The sequence below is a fragment of the Cricetulus griseus genome, chromosome 6 (genome assembly GCF_003668045.3).
Source record: "Cricetulus griseus strain 17A/GY chromosome 6, alternate assembly CriGri-PICRH-1.0, whole genome shotgun sequence".
Taxonomy (NCBI): domain Eukaryota; kingdom Metazoa; phylum Chordata; class Mammalia; order Rodentia; family Cricetidae; genus Cricetulus; species Cricetulus griseus.
The window spans coordinates 113,155,135-113,178,741 of NC_048599.1; the positions used below are offsets into that span (position 1 = coordinate 113,155,135).

The 23,607-nt window shown below is 36.9% G+C and overlaps 1 protein-coding gene across 1 annotated transcript in view; it reads right to left on the bottom strand.

Moving 5' to 3' along the window:
* Psmd14 (proteasome 26S subunit, non-ATPase 14) overlaps positions 1-23,607 on the bottom strand; it is an 89,654-nt gene that overhangs the window by 63,298 nt on the left and 2,749 nt on the right. Inside the window, exons 2-3 of the mRNA XM_027420326.2 lie at positions 17,913-18,041; positions 15,786-15,837 (exon numbers count right to left, since the gene is read on the bottom strand). Of these exons, the coding sequence (XP_027276127.1) occupies positions 15,786-15,833 (48 nt within the window). The 5' untranslated portion in view covers positions 15,834-15,837; positions 17,913-18,041. The remainder of the gene's footprint in view (positions 1-15,785; positions 15,838-17,912; positions 18,042-23,607) is intronic.

Here is a 23,607-nt window from a genome sequence, read left to right on the forward strand (position 1 = left end):
AGGCTGCATTGAAATGAAGACTCGATTTTTTTTTTTTTTTTTTTTTTTTTTTTTGTGAATGGTGCTAATCATACCACATGGTACTGGCTAATGTAAGGATTAAATGAGATAACATATGGAATACATTTGGTATAGAGCCTGGCACATAAGTGTGATGCCTCCTACTACTTCTAACAATAAACCTTTAATACTTAAGATTTCTGGCGCCTACCAAAAAACAGCAAATCTACTTTCAATATAACATGTACACTTAAGAACTATGTACTAAATTCAGATATATTCAGATATAAAAGTTCGATACTTTGTTTTCCCCTGAATTGTGTTTAATACACAAATATGCTTTTTAGGTAGAGACTAAAAAAGATAGGAAAACAAACAGAACACATTTTCCTCTTGCTCATACAAATACAGAGCATGTCTGAAACTGATTCTTAATGTGAATCCTTGGAAAACTTTAGGTTACTGACTTCAAACAAACACTTCATTAAAAAATGTAATTGGAATACATTATATCTCTTTATTTCTTCATGCTTATATGCACAAGTCATGACATACATGTAGAGGTCAGAGGACAACATGTGGGAATTGGCTCTCTCCTATCATGAATCTCAGTGACCAAACTTGGGTCAACAGACTTGGCAGCAAATGCCTTTATCTAAAGTTAAACATTCAAATGACAGTGCTAAATGTTGGCATGGAGCTTTTAATATAAGCTCACCTGTGACCAAGGAACCAAGTTATAAATTTTAACTTTTCAAATATAATTCTGTTTTGTTTCAAATAAGCAAAATCATTGTAAATACTAAAGAGACAAACTATATCCAAACTCATAGAAATTTTAAAACCTAAACTGCTTAGTCTAAATATCCTGCGCCTTTCCTTTCCTTTCCTCCACCCCAAAACAGGGCTCACTATGTAGCCCTGGCTGCCCTTGAACTCATAGAATGGCCTGCCTCTGCCTCCGAGAGTGCTGGGATTAAAGGGGTGGTCCAGCACTGACCAGCAACTTTTTTTATTTTCTTGTGTTCTACTGATAAGCCAAACACTATTCAAATACATTCAATTCTGTATTCAGACAGTGACTCCTCCTAAATTTAACTGCTGGCTGACAAAGCACCACTAACAACAGGAAATGTACAGTTTTGCTAGCTGATACACAAACACGAACATAGTTTACAAACAGCTACTCAAAATTCAAGAAGGTCAAATAAGTAACGGGTAGAGAAGCCAACCATATTTACAATCTGGTAAGTTAGCTAAAGCCATTCCAAAGGTTCCATGATATTCAACATTCCCACATGCCTCTGGGCTTGTTTTATGTTCCTATTAGCAATAAGTAACAACAATGCTATCATTACCACCTCTCACTTGAACCTCTAACACCATTTGACAGATCCATTCCATACATTAATAACTGCAAAGCACGTGAATATTTAGTATCCAGTTGGTGGTGGTATTTGGGAGCTTGAGAGGTGTGGCCGTGTTAGAGGAGGTATGTCACTGGGGGTGAAGTTTCAAGGCCTGGTGCCATCCCCATTTTGCTGTTTGAGACGTTCAGCTCCAGCTACTGTGTCTGCTGCACTGCTTGCTCCCAAGCTTCTTATCCCTCTGGATTCATAGGCACAAACAAAAACTTCTTTTTATTAATCACCTTGGTCATTCTGCTTTATCACAGCAACAGAAAAGCAACTAACAGTACCTGTTATAAATAAAGAAGCTCAGACTCAAGGTTAGCCAGTGTTACCTAAACTCAGACCCAAACAAAGCCTGTGGTATTTCTACCACACCAAACTAATCCATTCTAGATACTTAAGCTTCTGGACATGTTTATGTGTACCTCCAAGAGGGGCTTATTACAAATTATCTGTAAACCAAAGGATAAGAAACACATGAAATGGGGTAAGAAACAAGTGTTTACCAATAAGGACTGGCTAAATACATCACACTCCAAATAATAAACAAATGAGCTTTAGGACTGAAGATCTAGCTCTACGGTAGAGTACTTGCCAGCATTCACAAAGCCAGCACTCAGGTAAGGGAGCTTTATATAGAGATATGGAGTGGAATAATCCTCATGGTAGACTATAAATAATATGTACAATATACAGCCCAATACAGTAACCAATTTTCTTAAGAAGCTATTTAAATAAACATTTAGTTTTCAATCATTACCAGTTACACTTCAAAGACTTGATAGCCACATGTGACTAAAAGCTACAATTCATTATTCATATATATTCCTACCTTCCTTTCCATTTCATACACCTGATGAAAATTCCAGACACAAGTGATAGGCAGTATCTTTGAAAAGTTAAAAGAAACAGGTAACAGTTGTTTCTAGATAAGGGATCAGGGATGGTAGGGACATGAAAATTCAGCTTCAACAAATATAACATCTGCATCCTGCAACACATATTTAAAAGTATTTGCTTATATAAAAACACCTTGTTTGTTTCTCATACTACAACAAAAACTTTCTGATTCATGATACGCAAAAGGCTGTGTTCTCAGGCATAATAGAAATTAAGGAACAAAAACTACCTTCTTGGTACTTCCTAGAAATACTGTTGACCATTACTGAATATCATTAAACATTCATTTATTAAAAATAGTGCTTGGGATGTGATGAAAACTACCACACAGTTCCTACTTCTGAGGAATTCAGGAGAGGTACAGAATAACAAACACATCAGAAGAAAAATGCTTAGGAAGCATTAGAGTGACGGTGTTCAAAGGCACAAGGAAATGTCCTATCCAGCAAAGAAAATAACAGGTCACACTATTGCATCTATCTCTTGCCTCCTTTTTTAATACTTTTTTAGCACTACAGAGGTGCACAGAAAAGCAACACAGTCTTTCAGTTATGTTATAAAACCATTTTTTCAAATGTACTATTTTTTCAAAGTTACACTAAAGCTGCTTGTCACAATGCTTCAATTTCCTCACCTACTAAAGGAAACCTACTAACTAGTTAATGTTATTTATCTACTTAGTACTAGGCATCTTTTTTTATAAAGGATTACCACCCAAACTTTTCAAAAAAAGGAAATGCAACCCAAGACTCCAAATTACAAGAGTTCATAATTTTCTCTCATTGAAACTGTCTACATGTGGGAGTTAAAGGCCTGGAGATGATAGCAATATGTGAAAAATCTACTTGGGGAGAATAAATTAAACCCAAATCACCTACAAGCTTACACTGCATTCTCCGTCTCTTTCCTCTACCATGGATTTCAGTCCTTATTTAGACCTTGCCTAACTCCAGAGGTCACTCTCTCTACCAATGACTTTGGCCACCTGCACCAGCATAAAGGTTGGCCGTGGATTTCTTTCCTACACAAACTACAGACCATGAACCTTATCCAAGTCCAGGGATGTAGCCTTAAGAAGAGAAGAAAAGCCTAGCACAAGCCTCCATTCGGGACTGTCACTCAGACTCAAGTGTCTAAACACATTCCACAGGCATTTAAAGAATCAACCCAAGGACAGCGTCCTACAATACAGAAGGTCAAGCCAAAAAGATATACAACAGTGAGAAAGGATTTTTTTTTATTTATAGAAATTTATATTTCTGAGTTATTGAGTACATTTTAAAATGTGAGTTACCAATAAGTGATTTAAATCCTTATAAAATGTAAAGAACAGATGCCAAAGTCATTTCACACAAGTGCTACATGAGAAATCTCAACACTTATGTGGCCTTAGGCTATTATACACTTCTATAAAGGAGACATTTGAAAATGAGCTTTTATTGATGGGAAAGTACAAAGAAACTTGCCAGTGTGCCAGCTACATAGCCAACAGGCAATGAGCACTGCCTGACTGAGCCAGTCAGATCACCAACCACCATGACTGTGAAGGCCATGAAAGAAGCTGTTACCACTGTGGTTTAAAAGCAGCACAGGCCAGAGCAGCAGATTAAGCAGAACTTTACATCAGTGGCAGGTCTCCCAAGTTCTCTGGATGCCACAGAATTCATAAGTGGGATCAGTATGTTCTAAAAAAACATGGTGCTGCAAAAGGAAAAAAAAAAGGTTCCACAGCACCAAGCAGTGTAATACTTGAAACCTCGTCATCAAAGTGACAGTTTTCAAGTGCCATTTATGATGCCCTAGTCTGGAAACATCCCAGCTAACCCATCTGATCAACAATTTCACAGATGGAAGCACTTGATGGCTAATTGGCAAGTCTATTATTCAAATAAACCAGCTCCCTGTGCCTCTTTTCACTGTACAAGTCAAGGTATAACCTAACGGTCATTGTATTAGCATGAAAAGCTTTTTTCCCAGAATTTTATTTCTTAAACTAGCATATTATGCAATTAGTTCAGGGTTTGTGAGTAGTGAGATGAACGGTTGTTTAGGGGTCAGAGATGCAAATCTTCTTTTAGAAGTTGTACTATTTGTAACCTGAACCTACATCAACAAGCCCAGACACACATTATCACAGGAAATGAAATAAAAAAAAAAATTCTCATTGTTTAAATATCCCTAACACATGGACCAAGTATTTCATGCCAGAATACAGCCCTCTCTTTTCTATTCTTAGGACTTATTTCATTATTTTAGTTATGTGTACTATAAGGGTGCCCATAGAGGCCGGAGGCAACAGAACCCCCCCTAAACTGGAGTTACAGGTAGTATCGAGAAATCTGATGTGGGTATGGGGGACTAAACGCAGCTATAAGAACAGTAAGTGATCTTAACTACTGAGTCCAAGAATAACCCTTTTGTCGGGGGCCCATAACGATGGCTCTGCTTCATCTGGACTCATAAGTCAGAGATGGCTCTGCTTCATCTGGACTCATAAGTCAGAAAGTTCAAAACTGTCCTTAGTAAATCATAAGACCTAAACGTTTAAGACATGGCTACAGTAGGGTGTTTGATCTTGGTCTTGGGTGTCTTACCTAAATAACAACAGACTTGGTATGAGGTGTCGTTACTCTTGACCCTCAAGGCCAGATAATGAGAAATTGAATCCAAGATGTGGTTACCAAATCCTTGGAGAACTAAGGAAGAAAGTCTGTTCTGTATACATAACACCATGTTCTCCTTTTTGATTAAGGTATTTAAGAATGGTGAATAAACTTGAGGCGCCCAGTATTCACTGGCTTGCTCTCCTGACTCTATCCTGTGTTTCTGTCTTGCTCTTAAATTCTTTACCTACTCTTTCTCAATCCACACTCCCCCTCTCAGGTACGAACTGGGCAATTTGGCTGGCTCCGACTGAAGCCCCACAAACATGGGCTCCCACACCCTTTCACACTCTTTGTATTTTCTAAAATTTAAAAAAAAAGTATATTACTCTTCATCTACATTTTCCAGTATAAACTATGAGTGCTTTAATTTTATTAACTTTTGAAGCATATAGACAGTAATAACATCATTTCTCTACCCGAGGAAACATTAACTATGGATATAGCACAGGCTTTGGCATCTTTCTAGCTACACTTCCTATTAGCATATGATTCAAACCATAGTGTGGGAATAATTACCCCTACCTTTGCAAGGCCATATGACAAATGAGTGAGAAGACCGAACACATAAAAATCTCACATCAAAACACCTAATGTTCTACTAGTCTGTACTCACCTGACCCATTTCTATTAAGCACTAGATAGGAATCTTGACACAATATTCAATATTGAAGTAGATTCTCTTTCAGGACCCACACACTTGCTCTAAATTCCATGTGCAATGATTCATAATTCCGAGTACCTGATAGTCTTTCTATGTGACTACAGTTTTTATATTAGATCAAACTGAATTAGAGCACTGCTGCAAAGCAGTAATAAAATATTCAAAGGTCCTTTTTAGTCTATAAAGTGTGTACAGCAAACAGAATTTGCAAGCAGGAAAGCAATGGCAATCAGAAACGGGGAAGAGGTGTAGACTAAAGTAAGGCCAACTCCCCAGAGGGACAGTTATATAATGGGAACAGAAATAAGACACTTGCTTTTCTACAAATAGAAAGAAGCACTTATCAACAACTGGATTTTGTAATCAAACCCAGGGAACTGTGCTATCTGGTAAGTGCTCCAACACTGAGCTACACCCAACCCTAACATATATGTTTCTTTTCCTGTAGGTGGGGGAGAGGAGAGGGGCCAGCAAGAGAGAGGGGGAAGTGAGGTGGGGGCGACACTGGGATCAAGAAAGACAGAGAGAGTGAACAAGTGTGTGTGTGTGTGTGTGTGTGTGTGTGTGTGTGTGTGTGTGTGTGTGTGTGTGTGCACTGTGCAGAAGTAAACATGAAATGAGCATGAAGGCCAGAAGAGTGTCGGGTTCCTTGGAACTAGCGTTGCTCATATCTGGTATGAGTGCTGGTAAAACTGGGGTCCTCTGGAAGCAGGAAGAACTCTTACCACCAAATGCTCTCTCCAAGCTTCCTGACAGAATTTTTTTTATAAGCGTTTTCCTATCAACTATTCAAGCTCTAATGTTTACAATACAAACAGATAAAGAACTAATTTAACCAGGAGCCACCCTGGGCAAGTAAGGTTATCCTAACCATTCATTTCCTCTTTAGAGCCCTTAGTTGCTCAGGTCACTCTTTCCACAAGCATTCTCTCTTGTAGAAGGAAAGGCTTGTGAAATCACTGGTAGAAGTTAAAAATGTTATACTGAAAGGCAGCCTTGTAAAGACCACGGCTCTGCTCAACACCATGCTTTTGGAGCACTCAACCTAGACAAAATCCCACAAAGAACCATGAAGGTGTGAGGTGAAGGACAACTCCAGTTCTGCATGCCCAAGTTTTAGGTGGGTATGATGAACATGAATGATAACATGAAATGAAAATTTATAAATTCAATATGCAAATTTAAGATAGGAAGCCCAAAGTGTGCCAGAAACCAGCCTAGGCTATACAATGAGACTCTACCTCAAACAAAAAACAAACATACATGATGTAGAAGATAAGGAAGAAAACACAACTTGTATTTTTAAGATCATAACACCCCTCAAAAATGTGGACTATTAGCATTATACCACAATATCTGAGATTCCTGTGTTAAACATATGTATCTTTTTTGTGTTCTATGTCATAAAAAGATAACCAGATATACAGATCCATCATTTCACTCTTTCTTATAATATGATTTTATCTAATCAGAATCTGATGGCACTTCAGAACACTTTCAGTATAAGTAAAAATACATTACCACTTCTCTTACATTCCAAAGAACTAAAACAAATAAACTGTTATATAATTTCAGATCAAAACTGAAATCTTATATCCACAAGCTTCCCTTCAAAAACCTCACATCTAGAATGTTCATATGAAATATCAAAGATTAACTGCAATGCCTCCAACACAAATTGCTTCTACTTATTTTTAGAAGAGTACCCTCAAGAGCACCACATTTTCAGTGTGGTGTCTTTTCAAAAATCACACTACAATAACTAGAAAGACAATGGTCTCATTGGTTTATCTTTGACCCGACCTTGCTTCTCCCTCAACACTACATCAGATCAAGCACATTAACAAAATGATTAGAAACTATAGCAACTAGGTTTGAAAAACATCATGTATTTTTGCTATTTCTGTAGTAAAATCACTAATTATTTGTAGTTAAGAGAAGAAATAAAACTACTAAAATAACCTGACTTTTCTTCTACTTCTACAGGAAGGAAAAGGCCAAGTTAATCTAACAGTGTTTAGTAAGGTTCTTTTTAGTCTATGGCCATAAAATACTGAATATATGTAATCTGATAAAGCCCTTTGTAAGTGCATGGGGATAACATCAGATACTAAAAGAAAAAGTTCAAAAAGGTAAACAGGCACTTAGATGGATGAAAACCTATCATTTAACAGAGATAACATAAACAAAGGAAACTCATCTAAAAGCTTTTTAAAATCTCTTCATTTCATGCCACACCAGTGCTGATAGCAGAATTAAAACTTTTATCAAATGTGGCAGCTATAAACACTACCAACCTTACACATTAAACTATGCTGGCTCATGCCATGGTATAACTTTTCTAGCAGATGAAGGTGAAAACAAAAGATGATAATCTCATCTATAGTTACTATAAAGCATCACTGCAGGATCTGCTTTCTCTACTTCCATTCTGACTTACCTATATACTTCAGAGTTTTTTCAAAACACTAACTCTAGCCAGGCACTGTAGTTACATGGGGAGGCAAAGGCAGGGGCAGGTGCATCTCTGAATTTGAGGCCACTCTGGTCTACATAACAAGTAACAGGCCAGCCAGAGTCACATGGTGAGCTCCTGCCTTTAAAAAAAAAAAGTAATAATAAAAGAAGTTATTTAATGTTTTAATATTGGCTGTCCTGGAATTCACTCTATAGCAGGCTAGCATGGAACTCAGAAACCTGTCTGCCTCTGCCTTTGCCTCCCAGAGTTCTGGAATTGAAAGTGTGCACTACCACACCTAGCTTTGTTTGTATATGTATATATATTTTTTAAAGATTTATTTATTTATTATATATACAGTGTTCTGCCTGCACATCAGAAGAGGGCACCAGATCTAATTACAGATGGTTGTGAGCCACCATGTGGTTGCTGGGAATTGAACTCAGGACCTCTGGAAGAACAGCCAGTACTCTTAACCTCTGAGATATCTCTCCAGCACTGTTTGTATATATTTTTAAAATAACTTAATATAGAAAGCCCAAGTATCTTTTGCCTTGTTTCTCATGACTCACATAGGGTATCTAAGTGAGTATACAACACTATAACCACTAGCTACATATGAATAAAGTTAAATAAAATAAATTCAAACAGAGTTCGTAAGTCATACTAGATATGTGTATATCATGGTCTCAAAAGGCATATAAAATTTTAAGTGAGTTCCTAGGCTCATCCCATCACATTTCAAGTGCTTAATTGACAGTGCAGATACAGCAACATTTCCATTACTGCAGGATATTGTAAAGCACCATAGTACTTTCTATGCCTTTGAAAAGCAGTATTGTTTTTAGACAGCCTTAATTTTTTGTGCTATAAGGTCTACTGTGTATATATACAGATTTTAGTTCATTCCACTGCTGTATAATAGTGCCTCATAACATCTCCCCAGACAGACATTTGTCAGTTTGTCAAAATTCCAAGTGTTTCTTGATATAAATGTGTAAGAATCTCTACAGTGAAAAAATTGTAATTGCTGAATCACATAAGTTTGGGTGTTTTCTGCTTTACTAGATACTTTCAAAACGCTCTCCAAAGTGACTTTAGCCATTTTTAGTGCATATACAATGTGTTCATTTAATAGATATTTGCTAGTTAATGTCTTAGCACTGAGCCACAACCCTTAACTCCTCCTACTCCCCAAATAAGGCAAAACAGCTTTTATCAGAGAACGAACTGAAAATGGCATGGGCTTTTGAAACCTTCTCAGTGACACAACTCCTAATAGTCCCCAAGAAATTCCATGAACTGGGGACCAAGCATTCAAACTCATGAGCCTATAGGGGCTATTTTCATTCAAACCACCACAGATGACGACACGATTGAAATCCCAAGACAAAACACATAGAAGCAGGAGGACAGTAAGTTCCCAGACCAACCTGAGCCACCACAAGACTAATGGTTTTTGCCATTTATCTGATTTAGTGATGCTAAGTATTTTTGCATATTCTTGTTGGCCATTCTTAACCTTACAAATACAAAATGTGTTCTTTTTCTCATTTTTTTGTCTTAATAATTTGTCATTCTGCTAAATGTGTAGTAATTTTTTTTTTTCTTTTTCCTCTACTGCTAGTCTTTAAGCATTACGGCTGTCTTTCCCAAAAAGAATTAGTAATAAGGCTGGCTGTAGTACTAATGGCACACACCTTTAATCACAGCACACAGGAGGCAGAAGCAGGCAACTCTGAGTTTGAGGTTGCCCTGGTCTATAGGGCAGTCAGGGCTACATAGAGAAATCCTATCTAAAAAAAAAAAAAAAAAAGGTAATGTTAGCTCAAGGTCAACTTGTAATCTTTGCCCTATCCTAAGGATGTAAGGATATAAGTTTCTTTAAAAACAAAATGGCCTTTTTGGTCTGGTCTTGTTTCATTTAAAATATGTGTTGCATCATGATGGCACACATCTTTGATCTCAGTGCTCAGCAGGCAGAGAGAGGTGGATTTATGTAAACCTGAGACCTAGTCTACATAGCAAGTTCCAGGACAGTTCTAAGTATACCCATCTTACAGCACATGCCAGAAGTTCATTCCTTTCAGGATGAATAATATTCCATGGTGCAAATAAATACATGCCAGATCCCATTTACCCATTCAACTGCTGGAGGACATTTGGGTTGTTTCCATCTTTTGGCTGCAACATAAATTTGCCTTAACTACTGATATTTAAGTATGTTGTAGTCTTGCTGTCAATTTTTAGGTCCTATACTCAGAAATGGGATTTCTGTATCATAATGAAATTCTACCGTTAATCTTTTGAGAACCTACCGTACTATTTTTCATAACAGCTAAACCACTGCATGTTCTCTGTCAAAGTACAAATGTTCCGCTTCTCCATTCCTAACAATGCCTACATTGATTTGGGATGATAATAGCCACCCAACAGGTATATTGTCCAAAACTATAAAGTTTGATTTCCTATGTAGACGGTTCAACCTACCTGTTAAATACATAAGGATGGGATCCAATTTTCATTATCCCAAATACCGAAATCTACTTAATTCAACAGCATTTCCTGACTAGGCCTTCTGCTTCACCAGTAATGCCACCTACATTATAAACCAAGTTCTCAAACATACATGGGTCTATTTCTGGACAGCATCTTCAACAAATGGCACTAGTCAAACTGGATGGCTTTATGCAGAAGAATGAAAATAATCCATATCTCTCACTCAGCAGAAAACTCAACTCCAAATAGATCAAGGACCTTATTATAAGACCAGTTTCTCTGAAACTTATTATTTTTAGAACAGAATGTGAAGAATAGCATTGAACTCATTGCCACAGGAAAAGAAAAAGAACACTAGCATGGGCACCAAGAACAATAATTAATAAATGGGACCGCAAGAAGGTGAAAAGCTTGTTTACAGCAGGACAGCAACACTCAGAGGCAAAGCAGCAGCCTACAGAATGGGAAAAGATCTTTATCAATTCACTATTTGAAAGAGGGTTAGCATATAGAATATCAAAAGAAAAATGAACATCAAGAAAATAACTCGCTGGGCGATGGTGGCACACACCTTTAATCCCAGCACTTGGTAGCCAGAGGCAGGTAGATGTCCGTGAGTTCGAGACCAGCCTGGTCTACAAGAGCTAGTTCAAGGGCTGCCTCCAAAGCCACAGAGAAGTACTGTCTCAAACCTTCCCCCCCCCAAAAAAAAAGAAAATTACTCAATTAAAAATGGGGTGCAGGACAGAGAATTCTCAATCAATGAAACACAAATGGCTGAGAAACACTTTTAAAATGTTCAACATCCTTAGCCATCAGGGATATGCAAATTAAAACTACTTTGAGATTTCTAACCCCAGTCAGAATGGCCAAGATCAAGAAAATAAATGACAGCTCATGATGGTTAAGAATGCAGGGAAAGGGGGACACTTATTCATTGCTGGTAGGAGTGCTAACTTGTACAGCTAATATGGAAATCAGTGAAGTGGTTCCTCAGGAAGCTGAGAATAGATCTACCTCAAGATCCAGCTATACCACTCTTGGGTATACAACCCACTATATCTATTACAGACACTTGTTCATGCATGTTCACTGCTACTCTATTCATAATAGCCAGAAATTGGAAACAGCATAGATATTCAGCAACTAATGCATAGATAATGAAAACGAAATTTTCAGGTAAATGGTTATAGCTAGAAACAATCATTCTGAGTAAGGTAACCCAGACCTCAAAGGACAAATATTGCAGGTTTTCTCTTATATGTGGATGTTAGCTTTCAATATTTGTATCACAATCCTAATAACCACAGAGGTTAAATATAGAATGAAGGACTAGAGGATAGAACAGCATCTCCCAAGGAAGGGGAAACAGAATAATATATTATGGCAAGACAAAGGGGAAACTAGAATAGGAGGATTAAATAGGGAGGGGAATGTGAGAAAAGGAGATGTTTGGGAGGGATAACTAACACTAAAGGCCATTTGAAACACCTACTACTGTAGAAGCTTCCTAATATATACATATATGAGAATAATCTAAATGGAGCCACCAAATAATAATAGGGGCAATAATGTCCCACCTAGACATCTTATGTAATCAAGTAAAACCTCCAATGCAAGGAATGGACTATATCTTGATATGTTGGCCAAAGGGGCCATGAAAACCCCCAAACATCACAAGCTATTGTCAGGGCTATTGGTTGCTTTCTACAACCTGAAGGTAAGGACCTACTGCTGAAGACAATACATACATCATTAAAGATAGAGAACCCAGTGCCTAACTAAAAGTTTCACCCCACCACCAACTAGCATTCATGGTACTAGAAGGTAGTCTGCAAGCTACTGGATGAGAAAGGTAATCATCAATATCTCCCAGGTACCAACTCTGCCATCTACAACAATGACCATCCTGCAAGATATACTGGTGAAATAGTGGCATAAACATTACAGGTGTAACCAACCACTTATTGCTTGGACTTAAGGACCAGCTCATGAGACACAATTCACACCTAACAATGCTAAAGTGGCCAAGACCTGCGACTAGATAGAGGTCATAAACCCAGGGGAAAACCTAGTACTATTATTTTGCTAAAGGGAACATAGCAACAAAACGACTCCTAATAACATGCTGATGCATGCATAAATCAATGTAATACTCAATCCACATGAGAGAAGCTTCTTGCAGTAGATGGGAATTAACACAAAAACCTACAACTGGGCAATGTACAGAGAATGAGAGGTTTTGGAGCACTCAGTCCTAAATGGGATATTTTCATCAAACCCCTCCCCTCAATGATCAGGGAGCTATGTGGAAGGAGAGTCAGAAAGACTGTAAAAGCCTGTGCTGGTTTAAAAGAAAATGGCCCCCAGTGGCACTCTTAGGAGGTGTGGCCTTGTAGAGTAGGTGTGGTCTTTATGGAAAAATTGTGTCACTGGGGAAGAAGGCTTTGAGGTCTCATATATGTTCAAGCCATACCCTGTGAGACAGATCACTTCCTGTTGCCTGTGGGATCAAAATGTGAGAACTCTTAGCTCCTTCTCCAGCACCATGTCTGCCTGCATGCCACCATGATAATGGACTAAACCTCTGAACTGTAAGTGAACCACCACAAGTAAATGTTTTCCTTTATAAGAATTACCATGGTCATGGTGTCTCTTCACAGAAGTGGAAACTCTAACTAAGACAGAGCCAAAGGTGATGGATAACCGGATTGTTTTTTCTGGGCAGGGAATATGAAAACTATCAGCACCACAACTGGGGATATAATTTAGTGGTAGCACACTTGTCATGTCATACCAGACGCCCCGGGTTCAATCCCCAATACCACAAAAAAACAAACAAACTAGCAATAAAGAGCATAAGAAACATTCAGACAAAATACCGAATTAATTCCATATAAATAATCAGGTTGCTACTGAAAACAAATCTGGTTATATAATTTGCTCTTTGAGTCCTCAGCACAAAGCCTCAAAACTCTTTGGGACTTCCTAAAGACAGTGTTGGCTGTGGTAGTAACTAATTCTTTAATGACTCTCACATGGCATCAGGTAGCCACTCAAAGATCAAACAAGATCAACTATGTGATTTAAATTAGGGACTTTGAGGATGACTGGGCTCAGTTTTGGCCAATGGCTTAATCAACAAGCATAGGTACTGAGATTTCAATACATACTCTTTATTTAGGGCCCACTAAAGCATGTGGAGCTTCCTAGCTGGTGAACACACTGACTTGCAAAACAGCGACACATTCTGATTACAGAAGACACAGAAGCACTGCATTTTGCTGCCAAATGTCCCTTTTAGATGGCTGTCTTGATCTCTACCCTTGATAACAAAACTCTAATTATAAGAATAGTACCCTCCGGTCTGTAAGTTTTTCTAGAAAATTATCAAAACTGAGGGGTCCTGAGGACTACAAGTACACAGTTAGTGGGCCAAACTATGGGTGACCTGGAAACATCTGCAGTGCAGCTAGCCTCTAAAATCAAGGCAATTTTGTTGAAGACAAAGCCCATACCTTATGGTCTGATGTCAACTCCTGGTTATACTTTGAACTGTTCTGCAACATTCCCAACAGGAAGTAAACAAGAATAGAGTGAAATTTAAGACAGAAACAAACAAATTGACCACCTATATTTGAAGAGAGAGAGAGAGAGAAAGAGAGAGAGAGAGAGAGAGAGACCACAAAAAGAACCCCTCCACATTATCTTCTGAGAGCTTGCCATCTCACCAGAGAGAGGAAATACATGAAATAAGTCAGTTCTTTAGTAACACATATTAAAGTTACAACAAACACACAAAATGAAGCCGTGAGGCTAGCTAATAAAATCAGAAACAAAGGAGAGATCACTTAGCAAACACTGAGTTTTCCACATTCTATAAAGGTGTATAGAGATGACTGTGAAAAAATATAACTCAATCTGTGGCCAGTATTTCATATACAGCAATTTTTCAGAGAAGATCTGTAACATGAATAAATAACAACTTATATCTAATAATTAAGGAAAGTTATTTTGGTATTCACATATGACTCAAATTCAGTTAAGATTTCTGCTAAGGCAATGCCTTATAATTTGCACATAAATTTGTGGTATTTCCATGACAGAAAGTGAATTTACACAGACAAAGAAAATTAAGTCTCATGATGAAACTGGCTAATGATAAAGAAGCATAAGAAATGCTCAAAACTAACAAAAATAAATGAAAACTAAGTCTGCTTTGGCATACTATAAAAGAGAATCACCTTCTAAAAGCATTTATCAATGAAAAGCCATGACAGGCCTAACCGAGACTCTTGTAAGGTGATTTTAAAACACACAAAAAAATTATTTATTAAGTCTCAAAACTATGTTTCTTCCTCTAAATACAGCTTAGTTTGAATGAAAGAAGACAAAACACTACAGTAATATAGAAATGAGGGACAGCTAGAAGCTAAGAGACCAAAGTTGCAGGCAGAAAATGATACCTAATATCTTTCATTCATTAAGGAAATGGATAGCCAGAAATATAATCAGAACTTAAAGAGGCAAACCACTGGGTGTGGTGACCAGTGGCAAAGCTTAGCACATGTGAGGCCTGGCTTTGAGCCTCAACACAACAAAAAAGAGAAATAGCTATTTACCTGGAGGCAAAGAGAAGACCTTCTGACACAAACCTATCCAGAAATCAACTGCCCAGTAGCACTGAACAAAATAAATAATACTAAAACTGCAAGATCACTTAATTTTAATTATCAATATAAAAGAAAGCATAAAATATCAAACTCAAAGGAAAAAAAGCTATTATCAATTCACCCATGCATCATAACTACTGGCAGAAGAGTTAGGACTGCATACTGAGTCAATGAATTCATTTTCTGATCCACTAAAAAGTATGCCATGTTATATTAATCATGTATAACATTAAAAAGTTTATAACTCAAAAATAACATGTTTTAAGTTTGGGTTTTTTTATTTGAAAAGGCAACTTTATAAGCTCACATATCCCACCATTTTAAACCAAACAACTAAACAACAAAAAATTTTTATTACCAGGAGAAAAGGATAAAAATGTCTCCAATGTTACTTCATGTTACACCACCAATAAGGTATGTGGTTCCTTACCACAAGATGGTCTGTTGGTTCTTTCTCTTTGGATAAGGACATAAAAGCTTGTTGCTTACACACTAAGAAACAGTCTATATACTAACCTGGCCCAGTCCAGGCATACCTCCTCCAAGTCTAAGAAGTCTGTCCATATTTCTAGAAAACAGAAACAAAGGAAATGTTCCTAAGCACAAAAGTGTTTACTCAATTGCTATCTATATAATTCACCTTCAGTCACTCAGTATGTCAAAAATATTGGTGGTAATTACAACACAACATCAGACTTCCTGTTAATTAACACCACATATTAATTCAAGAAGCTGTCTTCCATGCTAATTAACAGACCTTATTTCACTGCTTTGGTTTTGGGTTATCCCCAGTTTTAAAGACAAGCAATCTTAGCATACTTTCAAAACTTTGCTATCCTTAAGTTAATTATATTTTCTTATTGTTATCTAATAAAGCACCTGGATTTGGGGGGGAGTGCCTGGAATGCTTATCATATGTATGATTGAATTTCCTTCAATTTGTGCAGAGTGTACAAATAAAAATCTACACTTTTAAATTAAATTTTAACATCCTCATTAGTAAGTGCTGTGCTAATTAACTTACAGCTTGTCAGTTATCATCAAAACTACATGTGAAAGACATTGTGAGTAGATTACGGATCTCTGAATTAGCATCAAAGGCTTTTTAAAAATGAACTCATTATATTAAAAGAAAATACTATAGAGTAAACATTAAATGCATTAAGATAATGTTCTAGAACCCAATGCAGATACACTTATTTCAGATGTTGTGGAGATACACATCCCTTCATGGCTGCTATTCTCAATCACAATTTCAGGGTTAATTATAACAACTTTGAGATATGAGTTTGTCTTCAGCATCTGGAATAACTAAAGAGGATACTCATAAGTATGAGAAGCTCACAAAAGAAACAAGAATGACAGTTGTACTTACATGGCCTCGGATACAGAACAAGGAATCAAATTATTCAAGAATAGCAGTAAAGCAAAGTATGTAAAAATGAAAACAAAGTAACATTTTTTTACTTAAAAACTACTACTGTGCCTTAAAATTCACCTTTTTACTAAATGTATACTTAGATCATCACATTATAATATAAACTAAGTGTTATGAAACTGGGAATTTTTGTTCATGCTTTACCAATTAGAACTGCTGCAAACTAAACCTCAATAATGTACTTAAATCATTACAATTCTGACCAATTATGTTTGCTGAACCAGTTGATAACAATTTAATCCTACTAATATTTAACAATCAGAACTTCATAAAAAGATAATACAGGGGACACTTCACAAAGTGAGCACTTCGTTTGATGACACCATTGCCTATATTAAAAAAGAAATGACTCTGAAGCCCTCTTCCAGTTTCTACCACTCCAGACAGGTGGCATTCTGGCTTCTAAAGGAACAGAATATCTCTGCTACTTCCAAATTGTGTAAAAACAGAACTACAGATATTTTTTGTCTGACTTTTTCTTTCATACAACTTGTCTGTGAGAGTCACAACAGATAAATTCATCTGTAGAAATGAAAAGGCAAGAAAATTTGGTATTTTAGACCAAATCTAATGTTCACAACCATACTTATCTGCCTAATTATAATTATAAATGACATCTCCATCAAGTTCCTCAACTCAAATAGTCATTCAGTACAATCACTTTTAAACAATCCTGTATATTTTAAAATATTCAAGATAGTTTCTCTAAAATTCTTATGGACCATTTCAAGCTCACAGAACTAAAGAATCAATGGGGGTAGCAACATACACTTCAGAATACATATACACAGATTCACTCTAGGCCAAAGTCATCGATTCCCAGCTGTGTTAGTTTATCTACTTTCCCTGTGCTGTTTCTAATGATATTACAGAGACTCCAGATGCTGTGAATATACATGAGGGATGTGGGGAGCTGAGGGAAAGAAAATCTGGCAGGTCAAACTTGTGTTTTTCACAAAATTAGATGTCTCAGCAAACAAGAAAAGATATTTAACAAATTAAAACACTTAAGATGAACACATTTTATAAAAATACTAACATTTGGAAAAGAAATATATTGATAAATATTCTAAATCACACAACTTCCTAAAATCTGGTTATCACACATATTCATAATTTGATGCCTGTTAAAAATAATACATTTACACAGCATCTATCAGATCCTAAAACAACAGTTAAAGGTAAAATACTGTCTTAAACCTTACCTGTTCAGTAACTATAACTCGTATTAGGCTTCAATTTGTTGAATTTGACAAATTCCTTATTAACTCCAATTCTTGCTAATTCTGGAAGGTATAATTTTTCACAAGTAGTTTTTTTTTTCTCTCTCTCTCCTAAAAAAGAAAGGTACTTAATTGAGAGTTGAGAACATTTTATATCTCCTTCCCCAAAGAACCTTTAAAAGAAACAAAGTTCTGCAAATGAAATAGAAGTTAGCATTCTCCCAATGCTGGAGACTGGACCAGAGGCTTCACCCATGCTAGGCAAACACTCTTACATTGTCAGCTCTTGTTTTTTTGAGAGCATGGACTTACCACCTACACAGTTACTGGGCATAGAGATTACTAGGATACATTGTGTTTATGTATTTTACTTTTGCCATTGACCTTGAGGACTGCTTTCAGTGTTCCTAGAGGTGCCTCAAAGAATATTTATTTATTAAAAGGAATAAGAATCACTTTCTTATATAATCAGCAAATAAAAATTTCTATACTTGTACATACTTGTACAGAACCCTACAGTGTTGTTTTTCTTTTATCTTGAAAACTTGACTTCCAGGATCCTTGCATCCTTTAATTATTCACAACTATGATGAAAATAATAAAAAATATAAAGTGCTAAGAACTGTATAAAATTCGAGAGAGAAATAAATCACAGCAACACTATCATCCTTTAATTCCTACTGTGTTGCTCAAAGCATTAATTTATCTTTCAAAAATATGCAGGAGACCCTGAGTTTCAAAGCAGTCCACGCTATACAATAAAACCTTGTCAAAAATCACAAGACAATAATGGGCTACAAACACTACTACATCTTTACTTCCCTCTTTCCCTCTCTGAACACACTTCAAAATTTTAGAAATTTACATTTTCCACCCACAATCGAAAAGGGATAAAAACAGAGGAAAAAAGTTTCATTCTTATTACAGAATCCCAAGTGAATGCATAGTAGCAGACACTCTCATCTCTGATGACAGTAAAGTTCAGGTCAAAAATCAGCATTAACTTTGGTACTACTGACATCCAGAACCTTGAATTATGCTGTGGGAGCTGTCCAATGTATTACAGTGTTGGAGGTCTGGTTAATCTATGGGGCCTGTGGTACTGGATCAGTATTTATCCCTAGTACACTAATGGACTTTGGGAGCCCACTCCATTCAGAGGGATACTTTCTTAGCCTAGACATACAGAGGAGGGTCTATGCCCTGTGCCAAATGATGACAGACTTTGAAGATCCCCCAAGGAAGGCCTCACCCTCCCTGGGGAGCCTAAAGGGCATGGGATAGGGGGTTGGAGGGGGGCAGGGGAGGGAGAGGGAATTGGGACTGACATATAAAAGAAGCTTGTTTCCAATTTAAACTTTAAAAAAAGAAAATAAAAGAAAAAACAATTATCTTTGACCTCTACACACTATATGTTAGCAGAAATGGCTAACAGTGACAATAAAAAAAAATGTCTTCAAGCATTAGTAAATGTCCCTTGGAAGGGCACAATCACTCTCAATTGAGAAACATTGCTATATACAAAATCTGAGGCTAAGCATCTTGAAATAACAATATCCTAAGGAAAAATTTTCAAATTAAAAACCAAGGAGTTCTGTAAACAATTTGGCAGTTGTTCAAAAATTTAAATGCAAAATTACTATTCCTAGATATATGCCACAAAAATTTAAAACAGGTCTTTAAAATAAGACATGTTATTTTATTTTATTCATGTGTATAGCATTAGTATTCACGATAGTCAAAATGTGGCAATAGTCCAAATGCCCATCACACAATGAATAAACAAATTTTATCATATATACATACAGTAGAATACATGAAATATTACTTGGCTATAAAAAGGAACAAAGCAATGACACATTTTGCAACTTGGCTGAACCTACAAACATGTAAGGGCTGGAAATGTAGCCCAGCCACTGAGTGTTTGCCTTAGTGTGTAAAAAGCTCTGAGTTCAATCCCTAGCACAAGAAGAAAAGGAGGGAGGGAGGGTAGGGAAGGGAGAAAGGAAGGGAGGTGTGAACCAGGCCTAAAATGTGGTACGTCATATGTGATGGTTTTAACTTCCAACTTGATATAACCTTGAATTACACGGAGTTGAGCACAGTCTCAATAAAAGCTTATCTAGATTAGTTTGGCCTATGGGCAGGTCTGTAGGGGATTGTCTTGACTGCCATGATTGCCTTGATTTATATGAAAAGACACACCCAAATATTGGGCAATACCATTCTCTGGTCCGGGGTCCCACGTAAGAAAAGAAAGCTAGCCGAGTACTAGGCATACACTCATTTCTGTTATTATCTGTTTATGTAAAGTGACTGCCTATTTCAAATTACTAACCTGACTTCTCTGAAATGATGATGGACTGGCCAATCTGGATTTGTAAGATAAAATTCCTTTCTTTCCTAAGCTGATTTTTGCCAGGGTGTTTTTATCACAGCAGTGGGACATGTGCTTCCACTTATATGAAATACACAGTAAGTCTACTAGATGAAATAAACACACAGCATTTCCACACATACTTGACTTTGGTTGGTTCCCCCTCTCGTGCCCTCCCCAATGAACACCATTCCATTCCCAGTATTCCCTCCCACTTTCACGATATAGTTGTTCTATTACATCCTTTCTTAACCTCCGTTTCCTCATCTAATAGACCCCCATCTACTTCCCGGTCTTTACCCACACTCAATCTCATGCAAATCACATTTATAAAATTAAAAGACAGGATAAGCATAATGGAAAGAACACATGGTATCTGTCTTTAGGAGCCTGGGTGACCTCACTTAATGTACTATTTTCCAGTTTCATCCACTTTCTTGCAAATTTCACAATTTCATTTGTTTTTACAATGTAAAAAAACTCCACTGTATGGGTCACATTTCCATTGTCCATTCATTTGTTGGTGGACAGTGAGACTAGTTCTATTTCCTTGCTATTGTCAACAGAGTGAATAAGTTTCCTTTCCCCAGCATTCTCATGGGTGTTTGTTGTCATTCTAAGTCACTGAGCCTGAGATGAGATGGAATCTTTAAAGTAGTTTTACTTTGTTGTTTCCCTGGTAGCTAAAATGCTTACAACCTTTTAAAATAGCTACTGACCATTGTGTTTCCTCTTTTGAGAACTCTGTTCAACTCAATAGCCCATTTATTGACTGGCTGCTTTTTCCTTAACAAACATTCATTTTATTTATGTGTGTGTCTATGCGTGTGTACACTGTAGTGAGGGATTGCTGTTTTGGTGTTTAATTTTTGTGGTTCTTTATATATTCTAGATATTAACCCCGTCTTAAGTATAGCTGGCAAAGATTTTCTCCCATTCTGCAGGCTGTCTGTTCAGTCTGCAGATAAGTTTTTTTGCTGTACAGAAGCTTTTTAATTTCATGTAATCCCATTTGTCAATTCTAATTGGTATTTATAATTCTAAAAATAAGATGTTTTACAATTGAGGCAAATATGATGGCTCTCCTTCATTCAACAAAATCCTGAGCTGTCAATGTTTTTAAAAATATTATAAGTGGGAAAATGAAAAGCTGTGGAAATGGTTGGTAGTCAGTGATTCAACAAAGAGAATATACTAAATGTTGCAGAACTACACATCAAAAACAGTTAAAATGGCCGGGTGTTGGTGGCGCACACCTTTTATCCCAGCACTCAGGAGGCAGAGGCAGGTGGATCTCTGTGAATTCGAGGCCAGCCTGGTCTCCAGAGCGAGTGCCAGGATAGGCTCCAAAGCTACACAGAGAAACCCTGTATCAAAAAACCAAAAAAAAAAAAAAAAAAAAGAAAAAAAAAGTTAAAATGATAAAATTTACTGTGTCTATTTTATTCACACATACTCACACAGTCCTATAAAATTGTACTTACACTTTCAGGATTTTTTGGCAGCCCTGAGGATTGAACCTAGAGCTTCTTCCATGCTAGGCAAGCATTCTATTACTGGACTATAGCTCCACTTCTATTGAACTCATCTTCACAAGAGACATATATTCCAGGTTCATATATGGTGAATAGTGAGCAGCTATTTAACTCAAAGCATGTTGCCCACCGGAGCTCCCTATACTTTCACAATCAGAACTACAGAATAAGCACTAACATATGCTACACCACACCTTACTACCATCTCAAACATCATATTCACCATCCTTTATTTTTCTTATCTTTAAGTTATTAGCAAAATGATCTAAAAGTGCAAGAAATAAAAACAGTCCACTGGGATAACATAAATAAGACAACTACTCTTCTTAGTATATGAGGGTTAAGTGCTATCATCTTGCAGCCACAGAACCAAAATGCAAACTGGCTCTAATACTCATTAGCAGCAGTTACCTCTCCTCAATTTCCTCATCCACAAAATGACAAAAAAGAGAGCATGCTTCACATAGCTGCTTAGAAGAATAAAGAAGCCAATGCACACAGGAAAACATTCAACACAATCATAGGTATATAATAAGCATACAAGGAATGCTACCTGCTATGTATCAACAGCACTCACCATCTTACAAGGGCTACCCTTCTTTCTCACTTTGAAGCCATTTAGTGGACCTCACAACCCCAGGTATGTCACAGAAATAAACTCATCACACTGGAGACAGAGACGTACATTTTCAGAATTCAGCAAAGGGGTTCAAAAGTTAAACTCTGCACTATACCACGAAAGAACACTTTTATGTTTGTTTTTTGAGATGGGAGTTTCCCTGTGTAGCCCTCACACTGGTCTCCAACTGACACTGATCCGCCTGTCTCTGCTCCTGAGTGCTGGGATTAAGGTGTGAGCCATCACCACCACTTGGCTAAAAGAGAACACCTTCAATTCTCAGAAACAGAAGCAATGTACAAGGTTTATAGATCTAAAACTAAGCTTACACCTATCAAAAAAACTGAGGATTTAAGAGCCCAGTCATAATAGATTTGCTTTGATATTTTCTTTAATTAATTTATTTTTTATATGTATGAGTGTTTTGCCTGCATGTGTGGATGTGCGGGGTCAGAAGAGGGTGTCAGATCCCCTGGAACTAGAGTTACAAATGGTTTTGAGCCAACGTATCCGTGCTGGGGGCTGAACCTGAGTCTTCTCCAAGAACAAGTACTGTTAAGCACTGAGCTCTCTCTCCACCCCATATGAAAATTTTGCTTAACACATTTATTACCACAATATGAAGTGTTTTCACATTCCCACTACAACATCACACACACAGCAACATTTACCCTTACAGCAGAGAGTATTAAACAAGCATCTACTTGAAAGTTGATGACTCACCACTTAACCTTATCTTGACTAAAACGAAGCAAATTTAGAACATGTGCCTATTAGCTTTAAATCACTTCTCAAATTATTTACAAGAACGATTTGAAACAATGGCTACCTAAAAAAGCAGATCCTTCTAAGTTGCATTAATTTGAACTCTTCAACCTTTCAAACTTTTCCTAGGGCTAACATACCAAAAAAAAAAAAAAAAAAAAGAAAACTCTTCATACAAAATCACAAAGTGTTTAGTCATTCAGGCTTATCGTTGTGTCTCCTACTTCACTGGTTTACTCCCTATTCCTCTGTATAAATATTAATCATTTCAAACTAATAGTAAATCCTTTTAAGCTACTCTATATTTGTGATCTCACTATAGGTTCCACATCTTCAATTCTCTATTCTCTGATTTGTGGAAGGTAGGAATTTTTTCCTTAC